Source organism: Cyprinus carpio, chromosome B10 (assembly GCF_018340385.1).
Source record: "Cyprinus carpio isolate SPL01 chromosome B10, ASM1834038v1, whole genome shotgun sequence".
NCBI lineage: Eukaryota > Metazoa > Chordata > Actinopteri > Cypriniformes > Cyprinidae > Cyprinus > Cyprinus carpio.
The window spans coordinates 18339428-18363365 of record NC_056606.1 but is presented as its reverse complement, the minus strand read 5'-3'; the positions used below and the strand labels follow the sequence as shown (position 1 = coordinate 18363365).

The 23938-nt window shown below is 34.9% G+C and overlaps 1 protein-coding gene and 1 long non-coding RNA gene across 2 annotated transcripts in view; one reads left to right on the top strand and one right to left on the bottom strand.

Annotated features, from left to right (window-relative positions):
• LOC122138748 overlaps positions 1-18166 on the bottom strand; it is a 33055-nt gene extending 14889 nt beyond the window's left edge. The window contains exons 1-2 of the long non-coding RNA XR_006155768.1: positions 18021-18166; positions 17642-17807 (exon numbers count right to left, since the gene is read on the bottom strand). This is a non-coding gene — a long non-coding RNA (uncharacterized LOC122138748). The remainder of the gene's footprint in view (positions 1-17641; positions 17808-18020) is intronic.
• Positions 18167-22525: 4359 nt separating this feature from the next.
• pcp4a (Purkinje cell protein 4a) lies at positions 22526-23352 on the top strand (the record flags this gene model as incomplete). Its single annotated transcript, XM_019078164.2, has 1 exon — positions 22526-23352. A coding segment is annotated over one exon (168 nt), but the record flags the coding sequence as incomplete, so codon positions are not given.
• Positions 23353-23938: the final 586 nt, after the last annotated feature.

Sequence of the window (23938 nt, the reverse complement as noted above, 5' to 3'; positions counted from 1 at the left end):
GCACCAAGATGCACAAGCACATTTGCTGTCAGGTTGTGAAGGGAATACCTTAAAACAGTCTCATTTCTGCAAATTGAAATGCAAACTGAATATATATAGTGGGGATAGTTACATGGTTGTATATGTAAATTTATTGTATACATATTTTAATTATTATTTTATATTATTATTAGTAATATTATTTATTTAATTATTTATTCTTCAAAGTAGTAGAAATTTAATTTTTGCTATCATGGTGGCGACTTTCCATTATCTTTTTTTTTTTTTTTTTTTTTTATGAGCTAATAATTTTTTATCCTTTTAAACATCAATTTAACCCTCATATGAACACACGTACATGTAGGTTACATACACACGCACACACACATTATATATATTTCAATGCAATGAAGGTGCGTTAAGTACATAAAAATGTTGAAGTTAAATATTTTTGATAGAAATCTATAGTATAAGCTATATGTTTAATGCATTGAAGTTGAATTCCTATGCATCAAAATATGTAATTTATCATGCTGTAGCATACATTTCTATAGGAGTCGTAAAAGCTGCAATTGCGCGCTTCAGTGATAATTCAGAATATTAAAGTGGTGACATCAGAAGCGTTGACACCGACAGCTTTCCATTGGTTTAGTGCAAACGTGATGACATGAAAGGGAGTTGGAGCTCCAAGTATAAAACTCCAGCAGGCGCACAAACCCACGCAGCACGCGGACTGAAGGACTGCACCACTGCTGCTCTTCTGCCGAGAATCCACCCTTCATCATCATACTCATCATCCAGAATGAGTGAGGTGAGCTTTCCTCATATACTATAACCCTCGGTCCACGATGCATCACTCTACTCTACTGTAACGAGCTAATGGGGTTTCCCTAGGAGGAAATTATCTTTCAGTGTTGGGGAGACATAAAATGCTACATTAAGACAGTGCCTTGAACTTGCATTGATTGCAGTCTAATATTTCCCCGTCTGCGGAGTTTGCGCACATGCTTTCTTAACTACAACCGCAAAAAAAAAAAAAAATCGTTTTAATAACTGAAATGGCATCCATTTATCAAAGCAACATGCTTAGTAAAGCTTAGAAGAGCACGACGGATTGGGAATATTGTTCTGTTGCATCTGCGCGCGCAGGCAGATTGTCGAATCAGCATTATCCACGCTTTGATTAATGATGCAACAAATGACTGCTGTCAGTTAAGATTTAACACTTACCTGGGATCACACTGACGTTTGATGATAAGCGGCTGAATATGCTCTCATGATCTTTAAGTCGAATTAGTCGTATTTTGATGCACCAAATGCTTTTAATAATGTTTGCATAAAATAAAATATATAAATAAGTATTTAGAATTCGTTGGAATTCTTGGAGTTTTTACTTGGGCTACTATGCACATGGAGCCACCACACATTTACGAATTTTTCGCCTATAGCTGTCTGGACTCTTTTTCTGGCTAATCTTTTGGGGATTTTTCTTTAAATTAGGGCTGATTTTAAAATATTTTAGTCAATCTTAAACATAGCCGTTTAGTTGGCTAATTCTTTCGGACCCTTTTAATACATTGAACTGGTTTACAGAACAAGTCGAAACGATTAATTCTAAAAACCGAACTGAATAGTTTTAGAGTCAACAACGCGCTGATTCATTGAACAGAGAATCGTTTGTCCGACTCGTGATCATCTGGGTTAAAAGCTCACTAACTCGATATACCGAGAATCATCTGTTTTTTATTTTTTCCCCGTTCGTATCCCCACTGACAACCTAAAAACCTCTGTTGTTAGATTCGCAATGGTCCATGATTCACAGAACTCACCGACTCGTTGAACCAATATGACAAAAAGCAGTATCTTAAAAATACATTATGACACTTTAATAAACAGTTTGTTTTAATGAAGAAAAATATTTTAATGACCACATCTACAACCATACAAGTAAGAATACCCTTTGCTATTGTATTAAATGCTAATTATATTTAGATTCTAAATGGCTTCTTTTTTTTAATAAACTGAATCTTGGCTGCGATTAACTTAACTATTAGACATGAAATGACAAACAACAATTTATATACTAAACTGGAACATTTTAGAACGCCTAATATGGCATTCTGGCGTGTCAGGGAGCACGTGATGACGCAAGAACCGCTTGCCATCACTAAATAACCGATTCCAAAAAAAACTATTACAGAAATTACCATGACTAGTAATATTAATACCAAACACTATAGCTGCGGCCCAAATGACGTCATGACATGAATTATATATGGTCATTTTGTCATTCATAATCTGAGTCTGATAGCCCCTCCCCCTTTGTTACGTAATTAAAGCTGCGACAGTTGAGTGCATGAAGAACATCCCACACTTTTTTTTGGTTAAGTGCATCATCCAGGTATTTCAAGTGCACTTTTTTTGGGGGGGGGGGGGGGGGAGTTCAGTGTGAATGCACTACTCGCGCTATTTATACTAAAAAAAACATCATAGAATAGTGCAGAAGTACGCGATTTGGGATGCACCTTAAAGAATACCCAAGACATGTCACTCGTATAGTTTTGAATGGGGAAAGATTAAACTCTCAAAACATCAGCACAATCTCAGGAAGCCCCACCATCTTTATTAAATAACTAAAACTAAAAAAAAAAAATAAAAACAACAATGATTCAGAAATTTAAGATTCCAGTTGCTATAGAAACAGTCAGTGCTCTGAGACATGCGCTCAGGACTGCGCATGCACACTGACTGATCTAGCCTTTATAATAAGCTTTTTATAATGCTATTTGAGCAAAAGTAACAACATTTATGACAGTTGTTGTCAGATTTCTTTGGTGATTTCTTTCTTTTCTTTGGGAAAACGCAGGTGGGCAGAATCCTAGATATGCTCATTATGGACTCAAAACAATATAACACAAAAGCTGGTATTTTATTCTTAAAGGATTAGCAGACATGAAATTTTTAATTCTGCCTTTATTTCATGATGTTCAATCCCTGTTTGATTTTATTTTTTCTGTGACTTATAATGGAAGTGATTCTGGACTAGGGTTGGGCAATGTCTTCAAATTTGGCATCGGACGATGTCTACAGTGAAACATCGCGATGGATGATGACATCGGTGGGGGAGGTGTGCCCGAAGCGTGAATCCTTATAAAGGAAAACAACTAACGATTCCTAACACCATGTCTTTACCAGATGCGAGCGGCGTGGCGCGACAAAATACTATAGAACCACTGATCTAAATTAGAGATTCATATAGATCAGTCAGTAGAACTCATAATCAGTGCTGCTGTCTACACTGGATGCGGTGTGGCATGACACCACAAATCCCTGACAATAAACTGCTGCCAGGTTCTATTTATGACATGCTGACACAAATTTCAAATCATTTTCATTGGTCACTTTGTCATGTCCTGTGTAGACGGTCTTTAGCTGATGTGACTCGGTGCCACATGACAACTTTCGCGCCTGGTGTAAACACTGTGTAAGGAGAGATGACTAAGGGCGATGGCGAATGATTGGCAGATCCTCAGTACCACTGACAAATATATAATCTTGTAAAATGTGTGGTAAGTACTGCCACTCCATAGTATAAACAGAGTACGTGTGATTGCGAATCTCGAAAGTGATGCCGGTGCAACATCGTGATGTATGGATTATGGCATCGTCTATCGGCCCAACCCTATTCTGGACTGGTGTTGTCATGCTTTTTCTTTCCCATTTTAAAGCATGAAAACTCCAGTTAATTTAGTTTAAACTGATAAATCAATTTCTGGAGATAAAATGTGTCAATATAGCCCTTCATCATTACTGTAAAATTTGTGTAAAATTACTTAATTATTTGCACAAGGAGAAAATACATAAGCATATCTACTTCAGTAAGGGAAAGAATGGATCCTGCATAATTTAATTTATCTTTTAAATCCATTTAATTTAATAATTTAAAATATGAAATCGTTTCATTACTACGTACATTGAACCACCTTGAATTGTTTATAAAAATTTTTATAAACTTGGATTTTAGTTGCATGAATCATATAAACCTCTTTAATAATACATCGACTCATTTTGGGGTTTGGTATGAGGGTGAGTTTTTTTAAAAAAAACAACAACAACAAAAAAAAAAAAAAACTGCGAAACACAACAGCTGTCCTGTTTACAAGAGTCTGTCTGAATTTGAGGAGAGCGTCAGCATTAGGATTTGATATGTTTCAGAGTGTAATCTCTTATGACTGAAATGGGCTCTGTGACATATTTGCCTGATTATTTATCCGAGTTATTGTTTAAACAGGGATTTAATAAATATGCAGTGAAAATACACCGCACAGACTGATGAGATCAGACAAAGAGATCAGGATTGGGCACAATCAGCGATGACCTCCACTGATGTTAGTATGGATTGATTGGTCTTTCCGAAATTTGAGAGTGGAAAAATCACTTTCTCTTTGCCTTCCCATTATTCCCAGAGAAGCTACTGCTGTGTATTGGTTAGCAAATCTGTACATACAGCTACAGAATGAGAGTATGGTAAATCCAAGAGGTCCAGATTTGGAGGGGAGACCAGAGATTGAACGGCTGTCCACACTGAGATATTAAGCGGATTTGTAGATGACTTTTGTTATGGTGTAGGATTATGTAACAGGGTGGATTTGGATCTGAACCATAATAGGGGTTGTCTTCTGACATCTGGTATAAAGGCTGTCTTCAAGAGCTCCTGGGGAGGTCTTGGTTGTGGATCAGAAGTCATAAAAGTAAACTGCTGCTGAGAATCATGGGAAATGTAGTTTTCTTATTTTGTGCTCTCAAAGTTAAAATGTTAACTTAAAAAAAATATGTCTCTGCATATTCAAAAGATAAAAATTTATAGTTTTGCTTACTAAAACATTTGTATGTACATTTATATGATAAAGTTTATATTTAAATTTTAATATGCTTACAAATTAACCATGTTCCTAAATACAAAATAAAAACGAAAGCTTTTAAATATAAGCTATTTATAATAAGAATAATATGTATACAGACATACATTGTGTATTTTTAATATATATATATATATATATATTAGGGATGTCAACGATTAATCGATGATCGATTAATTGTCGACAAGAGATGCAATCGATTAAGGCTGTCGATGGTCGGTTAACCGATTTAATGTTGGGCTTCGTGCGGCTCATGCGCAGAACACGTGCGAGCGGCTGTGAGTGACGGTCACGGTATATAAAAGCATCATCATTCATTCACAATGTACAAATTAAGCTTTTTAATGTGATTTAAACTTTAAAGTACATTAAAACAGAAACAACATCAAAGTTCTTCAACATAACAAGCAATAGAAATGTAGTAACTAATCATTTCATCAGATAACTGTTTCATATCGTGTGCTTAGGAGGGCCGCGGGACACAGGACAGGTAGTCTATATATATTCCTTCAACTTGTTAATTCGTTCCTGTGATTTATTAATTTGTGGCAATTGTCCAGGGAACAAATTAATAAATCGAACGAATTCTTAATTCATGAAATCTTTAATTTCCCTTCCCATGTTTACCACAGGAAGAGATGCGAAAACAGTTATTAAAAGTGAAATATAATAAAATAAACCTGCGAAATTAGAGGGTTAGACTGTGAAGATTTAGGAAAAGAAAGAATGCCTATATGTTATTGAAATAGTGGAAATTCGTGACCAACCGGCAAACCAGAACAAAGCCGCGTAAATGAAGGCTATGGGCTCGAGCGCATCCAGAGGCATGCTCGCGATCTAACATTTTCCTATTATTCCTCTAATAAATCAAAGCTTTTATACCACACTTGTCATAATCAGAGTTTATAATTTGTAAATAAATAATTGCTGGATTCAAAACAGCGATTAATAGGCGCTGTGACAGACACAATACGTTTTCCCGGAGCATTCACTGATGTCACTAAACGGTGACGCCGAGCATCGTTCACAAGTTTCTGCATGGATCTAACTAGTGCACAGGTTCTCAAGCCCTGGGACAAGATGGGATGCTTTAAGGAAAATGTATAGCCTATATAAGTAATAGGCCTAACATAAAAATAACAATTTGTTTTCATGATTGTTTTTTTTTGTTTTTTGTTTTTAAATATGCGAAATATATCTGACTTCAATAGTAATTAAGATAACGGATTTAAAACAGAAAGAAAAAAAGGATGACAACGCATTCGGTTTGTTTGCTTTATTTTACAAGAGCACAAATCTTCTGTTTTTATTGTGAGCGTGCACAAATGGACGTAAACACTTTTGCGGAAAAGGTTTTTTTTTATGTCTCAGCTTTTTCGATCGCGCCGGAGCCTGCTGCACATGTACATTCTAGCGATTCAAACTTACATCGCAGTCTGTTCATTATCAAAATAAAATAGTCACCAGTCAGTTTAAATAGACCGTAGTTTACCGGTCCACTCTGCTGTTATGCCAAGGACGTTTTTGCTCATGTAAAGAGGATGATCTTTTCCGTCTATATGCGAATGCGTGTAAAGTACAAGCCTAGTTTACATTATAAATAATAGTTTAACATTCACGGTCTGGGGCACACGGTTCTTTTTCTCACGATAGCATATTTACTCATCATACCCTCTCTTCATCAAACATCTTACGATACCCTCACCTCACTAAACCTACATTAAACATCTGACGACCCCACACCACACATCACACCCCGCATCACACGAGAGCAGATTTACTGGTTATTTCCTTGGTCAGTTGCCCTGAGCAGACTCCAGAGCAAACTCTCCTGCAACTCAGCACTGCACTTGTTTCCCTGATGTATCAGCACACAGTACACAGTATTGAACCGCCTGTCAGAACCTGGAGCCATTATCGGCAGAAAGGGATTTGTGCTGCTTGCTCCTCAGAAGAGGCCTGGCAATTTTGAAATAGTGGCATAAGAAAGGATTGTTGGCTGACTGTGTCCGTCTCACCTTTTTGAACCCCCAGTCTGCAGATTAAAGGTGTCTTTAAGTGAATTACATCCACCTTTGAAGAACAGTGATGGACAAATTTGGCCATACAGCAATTCTGAGAAAGAGGAAGATGCAAAGACAAAACCAGTTCTTAAGCCAACCACCCACAAGACTACTCAATCACCAGAAGGGCTGTAACATTTACTAGTTAACAATGCCTTTTGCTTCCAAATGATGATGCAAATGGCTGAAATCTATTTAAAAATAACATTTATTATAAATAAATATATAAATATTAGAAACAAAACTGAAAGATATTAACCCTGTAAAACCTGACATATGAAATAGTCTGTTAAACAGAACTGTTTATTGAGCCTGTAGACAAAATATAAAAAAAACATAGATATAAAAAAAAAAAAGATATATACTCGAATAGGGAAAAAACATCTAATTTTTATTCAGAGGCTCAAACTCAACAAAAATATCCAAAAAGGTAAAATTCAATACATACATATTTAAAAAAAAAAAAATAAAAACTTATATCATCTTAAAATAATAAATCTTTAGCAGGGTCATTATAACTAAAACTTTAAAATGACCATTACATTTTTTGTTACTTCATTTATAAAAGAAAATAAATTTAACCTTCCTAATTTAGTTAAACCGAATGTACTAAAATAACTAAAACTGAAATAAAAATGTATAAAACTATATAGTCATATGTATAAAACAAAAACTAAAAAAAAAAAAAAAAAAAAAACTTGGATGAAAAAATATATCTTGCACAATGTCAGTTTTTCTTACCCTAGATTGTATTGGTTCATACTTAAACAAGGTTTAGATTCGTTGCAAAAGAAAACACTTTATGACGTGCACTTGGCTTTAGGGCTGTTACATGATCGGCTGTATAAATATCTCCCAACATGTCAAATTGTATAGTGTCTGATGTGATCCGTTCTGCTTTAAAGCTCATGAAATGGTCCCTCAATCTCTGCGTCTGCTTCATACTGTCTGATGCATCAACCTGCATCCACTCTGTGATGAATTATGTCCACTGTAATGTGTCTGGTGTTTATCACAGTCATGTTTGTGATTCACCATCCCCTCAAACCATAATCATTCTGACAACACACACAGATATAACATTACTCACAGCAGTCCTCATGTAAATGCATATAAATATCTTAAAACTGCCAGAGAGAGTCAAAAAAAAAAAAACTTCGCAGCTCTATATTTGATGCTGACCGGTTGAGCGATTTTCCCTGCAGCATCTGAAAGGAACATATCACTGAAGTTTTGAAAGATGGATGATAATTTAAAATAGACCATAAAAAATTATCTACACATCTAACACTGATCATAAAAGTAAAAATCTTAAAGAGTTTCTACACAGCGTTCACTGCTCCGAGAAGTGGATATCAGTAGAAGCTAACAGAATTAGGTGTGTTTGTAATTTTGAGTATTATGGTAAAATGCATATACTATATATAAAAAAAAAAATAATATAAATAAAAATACTATACGACCTGGCTTTAGGGCCTGTTATATGATAGGCTGTATAAATATCTCCCAACATGTCAAAATCCAAACCACCTCAAATATATGTGATATATCCATATTTAAAGCTCATATAAATGGTCCCTCATATCTATGCGTCACTTTTTACTGTCTTATTTACATCACCTGCATTTCCAGGGTGGTAGAATTACGTCCACTGTAATGTGTGCACTGTGTTCTGCTGCAGTGAAGGGTGTGATTCACCATCCCGTCAAACCATAATCATTCTGAGGGGAAAGGGAGGCGCCTGAAGGCAGGCTGCTGCCACCACTAATGTCGCTACATATTTGATTAGTAATCAAATAACTCATCATAATTCATAAGCACTCCACGCAATCATGCAGGAATCCCTGCACTCATATTAAGGAAAAAATATGAATAGATATAAAAAAAAAAAAAAAAAAGACCAAAAAAAAGACAATAGCAATAGGAGGATTAGATGTGGATAGAGAGAAAAAATAGACCATTAAAGAGTCAATGAAGAAGATTTTACCCCACACTTCTAGTTACTGGCTCAAGTTTAAAGTTGCACTCTGGTTTCTACACAGTGTTCACTGCTCCCTGCACACTGAACAGTGGATATAAATAGAATTTGGTTGTCTGGTCCTGTTTTGGTGTTTTTGTTCTGTATTCCCCACAAAATATATATACATTAGGCTCTTGCTGATGATCAATAAAAACAGAGGTACAGTATTCTGATTAGCAGTGCCTGACTGCTACTTACCCTCTTGAATGATTAACAGGAGATAATCTTAACTAAATCACACATGGCTTTTCCATCTGAGGCTTTATTTTGAGTTAAATACATAATTGAGTCATGGTGCTCAGAAGACGTCATGTGTTGCTGTTCATTAGAGGTGTTCATTTTCCAAATTTTAACTCCGGCTCAAGAATAACTGACCTTTTTTTTTTTTAATGAATCTTCAAAAAAAATCTGCAAAATCATGGACATCAATCAAAATTTGAGGTTCTAATTTTTGCAAGTGATATTTAAAAATATCATTAGATTTAATCCACCTAGATTACCCTATATTTACCAGAGCTACATTAGATTAATATCACAAATTGTAAAGTATTATGTGACCCTGGAGCACAAAAGTAGTTAATAAGTAATCTGGGTAGTATTTGGTAACAAAGCCAGAAATACTTTTATGGGTTACAAAATTTTATCAATTTTATTAATTTTACTAAAAAAATTAAGATAATATTAAAATCAAAGGAAAAGATATTTTGTACATTTCCTAACATAAAATGCATCAAAACTTACATATTTGATTAGTTTATGCAAACTGGGAACTTCAGGGTTAGTTCACAAAATATGAAAATTAGGCTGCGTTTTACTCATATTTAGATTTTTTTTTATATATCACATCTGTATTCTGAATACAACGGAAATCTTATTTATCTGCTCTCAACATAAATCATAAATATCAATTCCTAAAAAATAATACACAAATCACAATTCCTAAAAACCTCTACACTCATAACAAAAGGACCCACATGGCTCGGGGGGTGAACCTCTGTATTCTGAATACCTGAAACGTATTTTTTGTGAAAAAATATCCATATTCTGCAACATTTAATGATAACTTTATATTAAAAGTCGCATTTTTTTGGGTGGTAATGAGGTTGCGAGTGACTGGTGGGTACAATTCCTGCGGTATATATGTGATATGAAATCAAACAAAACTGGTGCTCTACACACTTACTTCTCATTTTAGATGGGTGTTCTTCATTTTTCTGACTTGTTCTTCATAGAATCATAATCCCACAGAAACAAAATGACGGAGCATAAAGGTGGGGGCCAGGTGTGGGGCAAGAAAAAAAAACCCCCTCACACCACTGGGCAGAAGGAAATACCCCTGCAGTGCATTACTCCTGCTACGAGAAGAAAGGCAGCAAAAAGTGGAAAACGAACTCACAGGCAACAGCCACGCCTATAAAATCCCATCATCAAAAAATTCATTTAAAAAATAAACTAAAATAAAACAAAATTCACATACAACAAGACGGAAAATAAAACAATGTCCATAATATAGTTAAAAATTTAATGTATTATTGTAAAGTGGATAAAGGAAACCGGATATACATGTATTCAGACGGCATTTCCTCCTCTCTCCCCCTCATCTTTTTCCCCCCTTATTTTTTCCCCACCTTAATTTAATGAATCATTAGTTCCCGAATCAGATTTATTCATTAGGCTTGTTGAACAATAAAACAGAGGCACAGCATTCTGGAACAGTGTGTTACTTCAGCGCTAGTGAGATTCCTGGAGATAATATTGTAAATCAAGTGTGTTGCCTCAGCGCTAGTGCGATTCCTGGAGATATTGTAAATCACAAACTCTTCTGCATTGAGCAGCATATTATTAATGTAAACGGAGCTCAGAAGACACCAGAGTGAAACGCCCTGATATACGAGTTCATTTCAATATGCAAATTTGCTCTGGCACAACAATAACTGACCTTTCAGAAAGTTAGTAAGTAAATTGGCATGGAAACTGATATATGGACATCTAGTCAAAATAACAGTTAGGAATATATCGTAAAAATGTTCACCTGGGGAGCGCCCTAATTTTTTTTATAAATATGTAACATTTTATAAAAATAAAAAACAAATTTGTATAATTTTATAAAAATATTAGATTTATAATACATTTTAGATTTTTATAAAACAAATTTGTATGGTTTTATAAAAATAATATATTTGTATATGTAAATTTATAATATATTTATTTAAAAATAATTTATTGTTTTCACAATTAATATAACAATTTAACCAATAAAAAAATAAATTATACCTTGTTAAATATCCAAAATATAATTATTCAATACAATAAATTTAGTTTGTCCAATAGAATGTTTTTCTTGTAAATTTTCTTGTTGATCATTATTTAATTCAAGTAGTTAGCTGCAATTAGCAATGCTGCATGCCTTTTTCACTCTTTGACTGCATTTGATTATGAAAAAAAATCCTTATTTAACCATTAGCAATTAGTGGCAAGCCATCTTCTACACATTTATTAAAGATTTTTTGACTGCAGTTAATATGAATGCAATGGAATACAAAAAGTTTCTGTGCCAAAAATAAGTTGCGATCCGTTCCAGCAGCGAGATCTGCTCAGAGATAATCATTTATGGAATCATCAGCATGTGGTTTTACACATTCATCAGTTCAGTATTTACGTCCTGCAGTGTTTTCTGGTGGCGAGGCGCTCAAATAAAAGCCACCGTTTGAGTTCCCATCCTCCAGCCTGTTTCCTACATTCAGTCGAGCATCTGTTAGCCTTCAAATATGACGCATCGGATCCGAGTTTTTTTTTTTTCTTATTTAGCCATCTGTGTCCTGGTTGTGTGTTTCTCCCTTAAATTCTTAATAGATGTTGAGAACAGCACGGAAGCCTTTCCAAGATCTCGAGCTGCCAAATGAATCTAAAATAGCTCTCCAAATGGCTTCGAATAAAAAAAGGAATACAGTATTTTTTTGATTTTTGTAAATTACTCATTTGTTTAACACAACAAGAATTTGGGAGAGGTTTAAAATTTGCTGCTTTTTTGAGTGTGAATCTTTAGTGGAGGGTGCTTGATTTGAATTTTTATAGACACAAATATCAGCTGCATGATTTGTACTCACTGTTGGTTGAAAAAAAAAAAAAAAAAAAAAAAAAAAACCTTTTTGGAAACCAGAAGTATGTCCATAAATCATCTTTTGAGGGGGAAGCTGTCAGTGTTCGGTTCAATGATCGTCTGTAAATGGGGTTTAAAATGCATTTCTATTAATTAGTGAATCCAGCTGTCAGAGTGAGTGGAAATAAATGAGGTTCTTCATTAGCGTCGCAGCAGTGCATGCTCAAACTGCGAGGAGCGGGATGCTGTTGCAGTGCCAAGCACTGCTCTGAAGGGCACTGGTGTGCTGAGCTCAGGGCATCTCTGCAGCATCAGGTTCAGTTCACTGCAAAGCTTGGATCTGCAGAAGTCTGCGAGTCTGACACCCGAGTCATGCTTGACAGATTCATTTTCCACCCCTGACATTAAAGGCCAAGTAAAAGGGTTTTTATGCATATTTTTACATGCCGTAATTCTCATCCACTACAGCCCTGTGGGTCCGAACATGTTTGTCCACTGAGAAGCAACAAACATCCTGTTCTCTTAAATGTTTAATTTGCCCCGTGATGTTCACATGGGTTTCATTGCCAATTCTTGCTTCACTGCAGCTAATGAAGTTTATGATTGCAATCATCGTTTTCATCATTGTTCATAATGAACACACAATATGGGGGAGGCATATGGCGGTAGAGAGAAAGAGAGAACGAGGAGGGTGAAAACACTTCTTTCTGCTCGCTGCTTCCGAATGAAGCCGGAAATGTTTATGCATTAACTAATTATTTCCTGCAGTCATTCTCTCATTAATGCGATTTGGTGTCCCTGCTTCTCTTTCGGATAACTAAGATTGTCATTTGCATTGTTGAGGTGAGCCCGGCAGTGCCAGCTAACAGGGAATGTTCTCAGAACTTTGGCTAACATTCTGGAAAGGTTCTTTTAAAATTCTGAACAAATGTTCTTTCTGTAATGTTAATAGAACTTTTATTCAAAGTTTGTGGTCTTTAATAAATGTTTTCAAAATATTCAAACAAAAACATTTATTCATTGTTCAAGGTTTTAGTTGGATGTTTATCTGACATTTTTTAAATGTTACTACTTTTTTGTTTAAAATGTTTAAAAGTAACATTCCTACAATGTTTTCAAAATGATAATGTTACTGAATGTTAATGTTCGCATAACCAGGAAAATAATTTTTGAAACATTTAAAAAAAAAAAAAAAAAAAGAAAAAGAAGGATGTTTTAAACGTTCAGAGAACATTCAATAGTAACAATCCCATAATGTTTGCAAAATGATAAAATGTAATGTTCCTTTATCCTTCGCACAATTTTTTCTTTGGACATTTTAAACATTGGGAGAACTTTCAGAATTAATGTTTTCATAACTTGAAAAGAGCAAAATGTGTTACAACCGTTGCATTTTTGCTGATTTGAAATATATTTGTTTGAATATAAATAATATTATACTAGTGTTGTTATTGTTAACTAAAAATAAAACTATTAAATATGATTTTCTGCAACTGAAATCAAGCTAAAATTATAATATATAAAACCTTAAAAACTTTAAAAATGTTGCCTTGGCAACTAACTGAAATAAATAATTAAGGGATAATTCACAAAAAGCATTCTCGTAGTTTTATAAAATCACAGTTGAGCAACTGATGTCACTTGAACTATTTTAATGACGTCTTTAATACGTTTCTGGGGCTTGGAACATTTCAGCTGTGTTGGCGTCTATGGAGGGTCAGAGAGCTCTTGGATTTCAACAAAAATATATTTTTCATTTTGGTGTGAACTATCCCTTTTAATACAAGTACTAAAGTTACAAACATTTTAATTAAAAACAAATAGAGATGCATCAGATCCCTATATAGAAATATTTAAGAAGAAAACTAATAAGAACATAAGTACATAAAATTACTAAACTTACAATGAAAACTGAAAATAAAATAAAGGCTAATTGAAATTCTTAATAACAGTATATGAATAATACTTAAATAACAGTGATCAAAGCATATTTGAGTAACAGATTTCTGTAGATAAAGTAAACCCTTGCCTTGTGGACAAGCTGGGTGCTGGGTGAACTGGCTTGCCTTAAATTGGCTATACTTAGATATCCATCTGATTAGCTAAATAAATTTAATAAAATCTCTCTCGCCCTTATTTGACCACAATCAGACTCGCATCTTCACATGCCACACCGCTGACTGTCACTTCACTCCAATTAATGCATTTGTTTGTGCCTCCCCATAGCCCAATGTAATAATCCAAGTTTAATGGCATTAGCTCTGAATCTGTGTGGTTTGAGACTGTAAGGAAGGAGGGATGTGACCCTGCTGATATTGATTCTGCCAGAAAATGTCTCCCTCTGCTCCTCGCTCCAGAGTTTCCTCACATAAACAGGATTAGAAACAGCAGAGCGTTCCTCTGCAATGAGGAGATTTCCCTCATTTCACCCCTTTCCAAGCAGAAACTGAAGCAGGGCGGGGGTCTCACTGCGGGTTTGTACCTACAGCGCGGTTAGAAATGTGTTTTGAAAATGAGAAGTGCTGGAGCAGAATAAACTGCCCTGACATACATTAATTGATCCTGAACTTTATACCACGATAAGTGATTTTTATTCTTACCAGCCATGACCAACGAGTCACAGGACACTTTGTCAGCAACTTTTCTAGATCCGTTGTGTTAAACTGGACAGCCCCACCCACAGTAAAATTCGATTGGTCCAAAATTCTGCTGTATGTAACTGTACATTAAACAATAAAATGTTCTTATTGGCTGGGAGTGCATCACTATGTGCAATGATTTGTGCAGACAGTTAGCATGGTGAGTAATTGGAGTATGAGTTTCATAGTATTTTTTCCAGTGTAGTATTTTCATGTAAAACAATCTGATTATTATAATTTAAAAAAAAAAAAAAAAAAAAAAAACAATGCATTCAAAAAACAGCCATATATTCTGAATCTGATTAATTTTCTTCTATTATAACACTAATATGAAAAAGGGATATTCATTATGAATTTGTTTCAAATGATTATATTTAGTGTTATTAAATTATACATGTATATTTTTAGATATCATTAAGACAAAACTAACTTAAACGTAAAGATGGGGACAATTATGCACAAATAAATGTCCAGTATCTGCATCAAATCATTCTGAATACCTGTATTGTTTTTCTTTTTTACGGAACTTTGTAATATTTCCTCCTGAATCAACATTGAACTGAATAATGGCACTATTGTCTTATGTAGAGCTGCTGCTGAATATTTGTTTCATTATTGAAGTTTACGGTTATTGAACTGAACTGCACCAACATTGAATGGACTTAAGCTGGACAATGACACTATTGTCTTGTTAAAGCTGCTTTACAGTAGAATTTTTATGAAGTTTCAACATTTATTCTCTTATTTTCCTGTTTAATATTGTGCAGCTGCTTTGAACCAACTTGACTGATTGGGAATTTGGGCTCACATTTCAGCATCTATTTAATTTCTCAGGCTTTAATCATGCAATGTAGCACCGAGTGCATATGCGTTCAACTCTACACTGTATGACATTTCAAATGGCTAATTTATGCAGTAGCACCCTTCACCATCCCCATAACAGCCACAAAACTATTCACTACACCATCCAGCAGGATGACTTCTTTGCATCGGCTCCTTAATGCAAAGCAATAACCGAGCAGTTTGTATTTGTGCAACCGGAAGCGTTCACAGATTTCCCCTGCCAAACATTCTTATGCAAAATTCCACACATTTATCAGAGCCTGTAAGACAAAGATAGAACTGAATGCAAGAGGATTGATTGAGGTAGAAGGAGACAGAGGAAAAGAGAGAGAGAGAGAGACTAATATGATTAAATTGTGCCAGTGTGTGTGTGGAATAATCCTTGTGCATATAATGACATGCTTTCCACTGTAACCAGATTCATACAGAATGCCATCAGCAGAAAACAAGTAGCACACACACACATACAACAAGGAAGATTGCTTTAGCGTCAGAGCATCAAAGCTCTTCTGAAGTGTTTGAAATTCATTGTACACACAGAGTTATTAATTCAGGATATGAAGCACTAAATTGTGATCAGCTAATGAGACAGAAAACTGACATCTTCAATGCCTGTCTCATCATTCTTTGGCTATATGGGATTTCTTCGGAATATGTCTACAGACATTAATTTATGTTCTATTTTTGTTTGTTTACAGAGACAAGAATCCGGGTCAGCTTTAAACAATAAACACACATCTAAACAAGTTTGCAAATTTACATCTCTTACGCAGTATAGAACATCATACTATAAAAATAAATACAATACAAAGTCTTTTGCAAACTCACATTAAACTACTATCTCACAAAATCAAATAAAACTATAAAATTAAAAAATGCAATATGATTTTTGTTTGAAGGTAAGTGTAGATTAGTAAAAAAAACAGTCATTTAATAAAGTGCAATTAAAGGAATTGATCTCACAAAAATATTTCAATATTTACTCGGCCTCATATCGTTTTAAATGACTTTTTCTTACAGTTATGGTAACACATCATGATGTTGTTCTGATCACATGAATGAAAAATTTGAAATTTAAGTACTGTTGGAAACATTGAAACACTTTTAATGCATTAATTAACATTAACGTTAAGGGATAGTTCACCCAAAAATGAAAATAACCCCCATGATTTGCTCACCCTCAAGCCATCCTAGGTGTATGACTTTCTTCTTTCAGACAAATACAGTCGGAGTTACATTAAAATATGTCCTGGTGCTATAATGGCAGTGAGTAGTGGTCAAGATTTTGAAGCAAAATAAAGTGCATCCATCCATCCATCATAAAATTACACCACAAGGCTAATCTTAATCTCTAGCTTCCGCTTACTTTTGTATGTGCATTCACAAGAGTGGCATTCCAGCGGATGACGTATAGGACATAAAAAAAAATCCCTAAAATTTACGGTAAAAAAACAAAAACAAAAAAAAATTAAAAAAATAAAGGACAGCTGTGGTTGCCAGAATTTTACCATAAAAAAAAAAAATACGCTAGCAACAGTTTAGGTTCTTACTGATTTAACAAATTTATTTATAAATGCCTTAATTTCATTAACTGATATGATGTTAATATACCAACCTATTGAAGTACTAAAATCTGTTTTGTGTCTTTGTAATACACCGATAACCACCAAAAGCAGGTGGTAATGAGAAAGTCACATGATGAACCAAAGCAAGCAAGCAGCTTTTAAATATTAACATATATAAGGTGCACCGTGTCATTCACACAAACACTAACACCATCATGGTAACGCACATGAAACTGAAACAATGCAATAAAAATTAACTGAACAACATTAGATGTAACATACAACCCAACTCAACTGATAAGAAAAAAAAAAAAAAAAAAAACTAAGAAACATTTATTTTATTTCTACAAAAAAAAACAAACATGAAATTTGAAATGTAATGAAGGGAATTATGGGAATGTAAATTCATGGTTATTCACTGTAAATCATACCCACTTCCAAAATGGTATACTACCGTAAAATTACATGTAATGTCCAATACAGTTTTTTACCATATATAGTAGGGGAACTTACTGAAAAGGAGGATCTTAAAAAGGAGGTTGCTGATGTTTAGGTAGCTAGCTTGAAGCCAGTAGGGCTGTCGGTAAGAACAGGTCCAGTCTAGTCAAACCAGGTATAGGAAAGTTTATTGTACATCCAAGGAGGATTTGTGCATGATGTGCATGAGTGCATGTGGTTTCTATAAAGGGAACAGATATATAAAGTTTTAGTTTACCAATAAACAGTGCTAAATAAGGTACAAGGTAACCATAATGTTCCATCAACTGCACATTAAATAACTAAAGCACACGCCTAAACAGGAACTACTGTAGAACAATCATGAAAATAAACACATTTAGGCCAAACTTAAGTCATACAAAATAATATTTAAGCATCAAACAAATAAACTTACATGGTCAATTACGCACACAAAGCGAAAACACAGAATGAAAGGAGTGAAACTCAGTCCTCTGCACAGTACAACCACATGCAACAAAAAAGCCCAAGCTGTGGGCACAGGTGCAGCTAATAAAGTCTATGAGATAGTTCTAATTGGCTTGAGATTGGGTGGGTGGAGCTTGGGGCTAACAGGGAACTGAACAGACTAAAGCCCAAGACACACTGCACGATTTTCAGCTGTCCCAGACAAAGATTGGCATTGTGAAACAACAGTGGCTCCTAATCGGTGGTCATATGTCGTACAGTGAGAGAGGTTCAAAGATGGCCGTTGTCACAGTCTTGCGACCAAAGATAGCCTACGATAATTTTCTGGCAGTGTCAGAAATTCAGCATGTTCATCACACAGTGTGTTTGCAGTTACGACCCACAAATACTGACCAACCAGTAAAAATGCGACATGAAATCAACGCAGCATAGCGCTAAAACATAAAACTGCTTACCTCAAGCTCTTATTTCTTCCACTTACGCCGCTCCCTCTTTTTTCAGCACACATAAAAACTACAACTGTCAAAGTGTGAATCATTATGCTCTTTTTGTTTACCACTAGCGCATGCTAATGACGTTTTATTATTTTATAGAAATGTGTGTCGTAGCCTACGAGTCAATAGGTGTCATCATTGTACAGTCTACATGCATGTCATACCCAAGTTTATTAGATCCATGTCACACGGTGTGACCAGCAATGATCTTATAGGATTGCTAAAATCGTGCAGTGTGTAGAAGGCTTAAGAGGGGGTTATAATGAAGTGTCCAAGATACGGAAAGGAAAGAAAGATACCACACCTCAAAACAGGACTGTGTCATTGTGAAAGGTAGAAAACCATTTGACATAAAATTTTACTTTCTAAATGATAAGGTTGCTCACTATATGGAAACAAATATTATTGGGTCAGTTCCTGCTGTTTTTGTTTCCACAGTTAACAGGGAATAAAATGCAAAGAAAAAAAATGTTTAAAAAGGTGATAGTTTTCTTGTAAGGTGTTTAAATATTGCTGTGGCACTTTGGCTGAATGTGTTAGATAAAGTGGGCCAGTGGGATTCAGGTAAAGTGGGCTTACCTTTAACCTTCAGTTATTATACACAAATTCATTAAATAAATTGACATTCACTGGTTATTTTACAGTTGACATGAATAATTGACTTTTTTAGAAAACAGAAATTAGTCTGCAGTCAGGGAATTCAAGTCAGAGATGGAAGAAAGGAAAGAGAGAATAGAAAGGATGTCGAGTCATTCAATTCAGTCTGTGGAATGAAGAAAGGATGAGAGGAGCAAAATGTAGATGTAGTTCATTTAAAGTGTTTAGAGAACATAGACCGAAAAACATTTTTACATATGGTGACCATTTCAAATGTTCTTCTTATTTTTTTTTTAACTATTCGTTGTTGCTTGTGTCATAGTCACATTTTTAACATATTGTAGAGCTCATTTTGTTAATATTCTGATTTCAGAAAATTCTGATATTCAGATGTAATCAAATTTAATGTCAGCACTACATGATCTTTCAGTTGTTTGGAACTTCACATGATTTATTTTACTCATAACTTGTTGGTTATATATTTTTGGATTTGTTAAATATATTTGTCTGATAACATGTGTTAATAAATCACATGTTTTTAATTAAGATGCAGAATAATTTTTGATTAACAAGGGATGGCCCACTTTACCTGAAAATATTTTTTTTCTGGAGTGCATGGTCTAAAAATGTTTATTGGTATATACCATGCAAATAACACTCTATATGAACCATATTCAAATCAAAATATTATAGCTGGACACTAAAGTTAACAAAAGTAATAAAGAAAAGAATTAATTAATTAATTAATGATGCATTTATATAGTGCTTTATTGTGTTTTGCTGTACACCCAAAGCACTTTACAAATATTGGGGGGGAGGGGGTCTCTCCTCAACCAGCACCAGTGTGCAGCATCCACTTGGATGATGCGACGGCAGCCACAGCGCCCACCACACACCAGCTACAGGTGGAGAGGAGAGAGAGTCATAGAGCCAATCAAGTGGATTGGGATTATTAGAAGGCCATGAAAGACAAGGGCCAGTGGCGGGAATTTTGCCAGGACACCGGGGTTTCACCCCTATACGAGAAGTGCCATGGGATTTTTTTAATGACCACAGAGAGTCAGGACCTTGGTTTAATGTCTCATCCGAAGAACTGTACTTTTTGACAGTATAGTGTCCCCATCACTATACTGGGGCGTTAGCACCCACACAGACAACAGGGTGAGCACCCCCTGCTGGTCTCACTAACACCTCTTTCAACAGCAACCTAGTTTTCCCAGGTTCTGACCAGGCTCACCCTGCTTAGCGTCAGTGGGCAACCAGTCTAGGGCTGCAGGGTTTTATGGCTGTGGCATAAAAAAAACATAACAAACAAAAAAAATCATCTAGGTGTCTAAATTACATGTTTTACAAAAAGTGGCCCTCTTTGCCTGCACTCACCCTACTTCTAATTCATAGCCTGTGTTTTGTTTTGCTCTCTCCTATGCACTTCTTTGTTCATTACTTCTCACCAGAGCTTACGCTACACCTACGTCCTATCATCCTCTGGAGCATCACTCTTTCGTGAATGCACGTATGACAGTTAGCATAAGCTAGAGATTACGGTTTACAAAGTTTTATAAATGGATATTTTTCTTATACAAACTCTTCGGTTCTGCTTCAGAAGGCAATTATGTAGCCCCCGGGGCCGTGTGGAGTACTTTTTATGATGGATGGATGCACTTTATTTTGCTTTTAAATCTCAACCACTACTCACTACCATTATAAAGCTTGAAAGAGCCAGGATATTTTTTTATTATAACTCCGATTGTATTCGCCTGAAAGAAGAAAATCATAAATACCTAGGATGGCTTGAGGGTTAGTAAATCATAGGGTCATTTTCATTGTTGAGTGAACTACCCCTTTAAAAGCGATTTGATATTTACTTAAAGGGTTTGTTCACCCAAATATGAAAAATCTGTCATTAATTACTCTCCATTGTGTCGTTTCAAACCCGTAAAACCTTCGTTCATCTTCTGATCACAAATTAAGATTTTTTTCGATGGAATCTGGAGCTGTCTGACCCTGCATAGACAGCAACACAACTGAAATGTTCCCAAGTCCAGAAACGTAGCAAGGAGATATGTGAATTAATCCATGTGACATCAGTGGTTCATCCGCAATTATACGAAGCTAGGAGAATACTTTTTGTGTGCAAAATAAAAAAAATAATGACTTTATTCAACAATTTGTCTACTCCGCATCACCCTGGTGCCATTTTGGAGAATATCTCAGATGCTTCATGCTATAAGAGCGATTTGACGTTTGATGTTAATTTAAGAGGGATTAGACATTTGAGACATTTGTGTAAGGATTAAATAATCTTTGTTAACGTTAGTTAATAAATACAACTGTTCTTTGTTGGTTCATGTTAGGTCAGGACATTTAAACTATCAACAGATGAAGCTTTTAATTTTAATAATGCATTAGTAAATGTAGAAATAACTAAGTTCAATAAATGTTGTGCAAGTATTTTTGGTAACACTTCACTTAAAGCCTTTATGTATAATGCATTATAAAGGTAGTTTTAATGCATTAATTATGGCTTGTAATGCACTTTATAATGCATTGTACAATCACCTGAATAATTGTAACCACAGTTAATACATTATATATACTTAATTCATTGTTACACTATGCATTTTAAGTTAGGTTATAATTATCTATGACAACAAAATATAATTTATTACAAGCAATATTATGAATAATTATTATACCATTCAATAACCCTTTATAATGCATTATACATAAAGGCTTTAAGTAAAGTGTTACTTTACTGTAAAGTGTTTACGTTAATTTCATGCTCTTCTTCTTAAAAAAAAAAGTTGAAGATCACAACAGCTTTGTGTAAGGAACAACATAAAATTTTCAAAGTTGTTATTTTCTAAAAATGCAAATATATGAGTAAATACACTTAAAAATATCTCTTTTTGACTTTTGAAAATCATGAATTTAGAACAACATTAAAGGGAGTAAATGATGACAGAATTGCTCATTTTTGATTAGTCCTTTAATTTCATACACTCTTTAAAATAAAGGTTCCAAAAGGCAGTTTTTGTAGCAATGCCATAAAAGAACCATTTATGGTTCCCCAAATAACCTTTCAGTGAACAGTTCTTAAAATATCAATTTTTTCTAAGTGTAATGAACCTTTTAATAATCTAATGAGCAAAATTTTCCACTATAAAGAACCTTTTGGGTAATTAAATTTTTTTATGGATGTTAAAGATTCTACATAAAACGACTGATGTCACTAAAGAAACCTTTATTTTTAAGAATGTGTATGTTTTCATGTCGTACAGCTACTGCAGAGCATAAAGGTCTATGTAAAGGTCAAACCTGATCAACCATAAAAAGTAGAGTCAAGCCTGACTGCAGAACTGCAAAGAAATGCAGTTCATAATATCGATCCAATACACAATGTGTCGTTCCCACAGACCCGTCCAAGAAGGACGTCCCAGCTGAGGACATTGACATCGACATGGGCGCCCCAGAGACGGAGAAGGCAGCCGTCGCCATCCAATCACAGTTCAGAAAGTTCCAGAAGAAGAAGCAGGCGGTGAAATCATAATCACGCCCATGCAGGGCATCTCTGGCCCCACGTGGGCCAAGGGCACCATTAGGACAGGGAGTTGCATGTCAGATAAACTGCACTGTTCTCGGGTGGGGGTTATGGGTTGATTGGGGGTGAGGGTGGGGGCAGATGAGAGGTGAAGAGGCAATTTGCCTTTTGCTATCATCTGTCAGGAATAAAATGTGATATTCTGGTTCCCACTAGTACATAGATTTTTTCAGTACAATACTTTCCTTTGAAAATACTTTTGTTATTTTTTTTTGATAAATACGAACAGATCCATCATTAATGTCAAGGTGTTTGAAAATATCCACCTTAAAGTGCTAACCAATACTATTGTGTGACAGTATTTCCTCTGTTTAAGACCAGAAACCAGGGGTATTTATTGCCAAATGATCAAGAATGTTGCTCAAGGAAATATTCTGAATGGCATCTAAAACTATAAAGATCATTAGGATTCACACAGACTTATTTAATCTTTCACCTAGGTTGTGTTTTTGTCTGTATAGATGAACTGATATTGTGTTTGTGGTTTATCATTATTTATCATTACCCAAGTCAGTGTTTTGTCAGAAAGCAGTGTATTGTATTATTCATGACACCAAACTGTTGGAAATAATCGTATGTGAACTTAATAAATATTGGGATGATCTCAATGACTGATGGGTTATTTCACCATATTTTTAATACCATTTGCTTACCTTTCAACACTGGCTGTGTCCAAAACCTTACAAATATCAAAAAGTGGTCCAGTGTTTGCATAACATACATCATTTTGTTTTTTTTGAAGGAAGCATAACCTATCCTTTAGGTTTTAAGACTATGATTTGCCATATTCTTGTAAATTTCAATTTTTTGTTCAGAACTGGTTCGATAAAAAAGACAAGAAAAGACACAAACAAAATATTTCATTAACTGTTACTGTTCTCGCACATGTATTTTTCCAGCCAAATCTGGTGGAGGAAAGATTTGAGAAAGTGTATTTGTAAAACGTCAGGCACTGCTTCACCCAAAGATGCCAGAAATTCGAATGGCTTGGAAATAAAATTAGAAAACAATCATATCTGTTGTATCTATATCTTTAGTCAACAATCATATCTGTTGTATTAATCATGTCTATGCTCAAAGTGTATTTAACACACACTAAATCTCCAAAACAGCTTTTGGAGCATGTTCAGGAGCTCACATCCTCTGAAATTGTGAGAAGTCCTTAAACTTCGCAATTTAAGTTAATTTATTTAG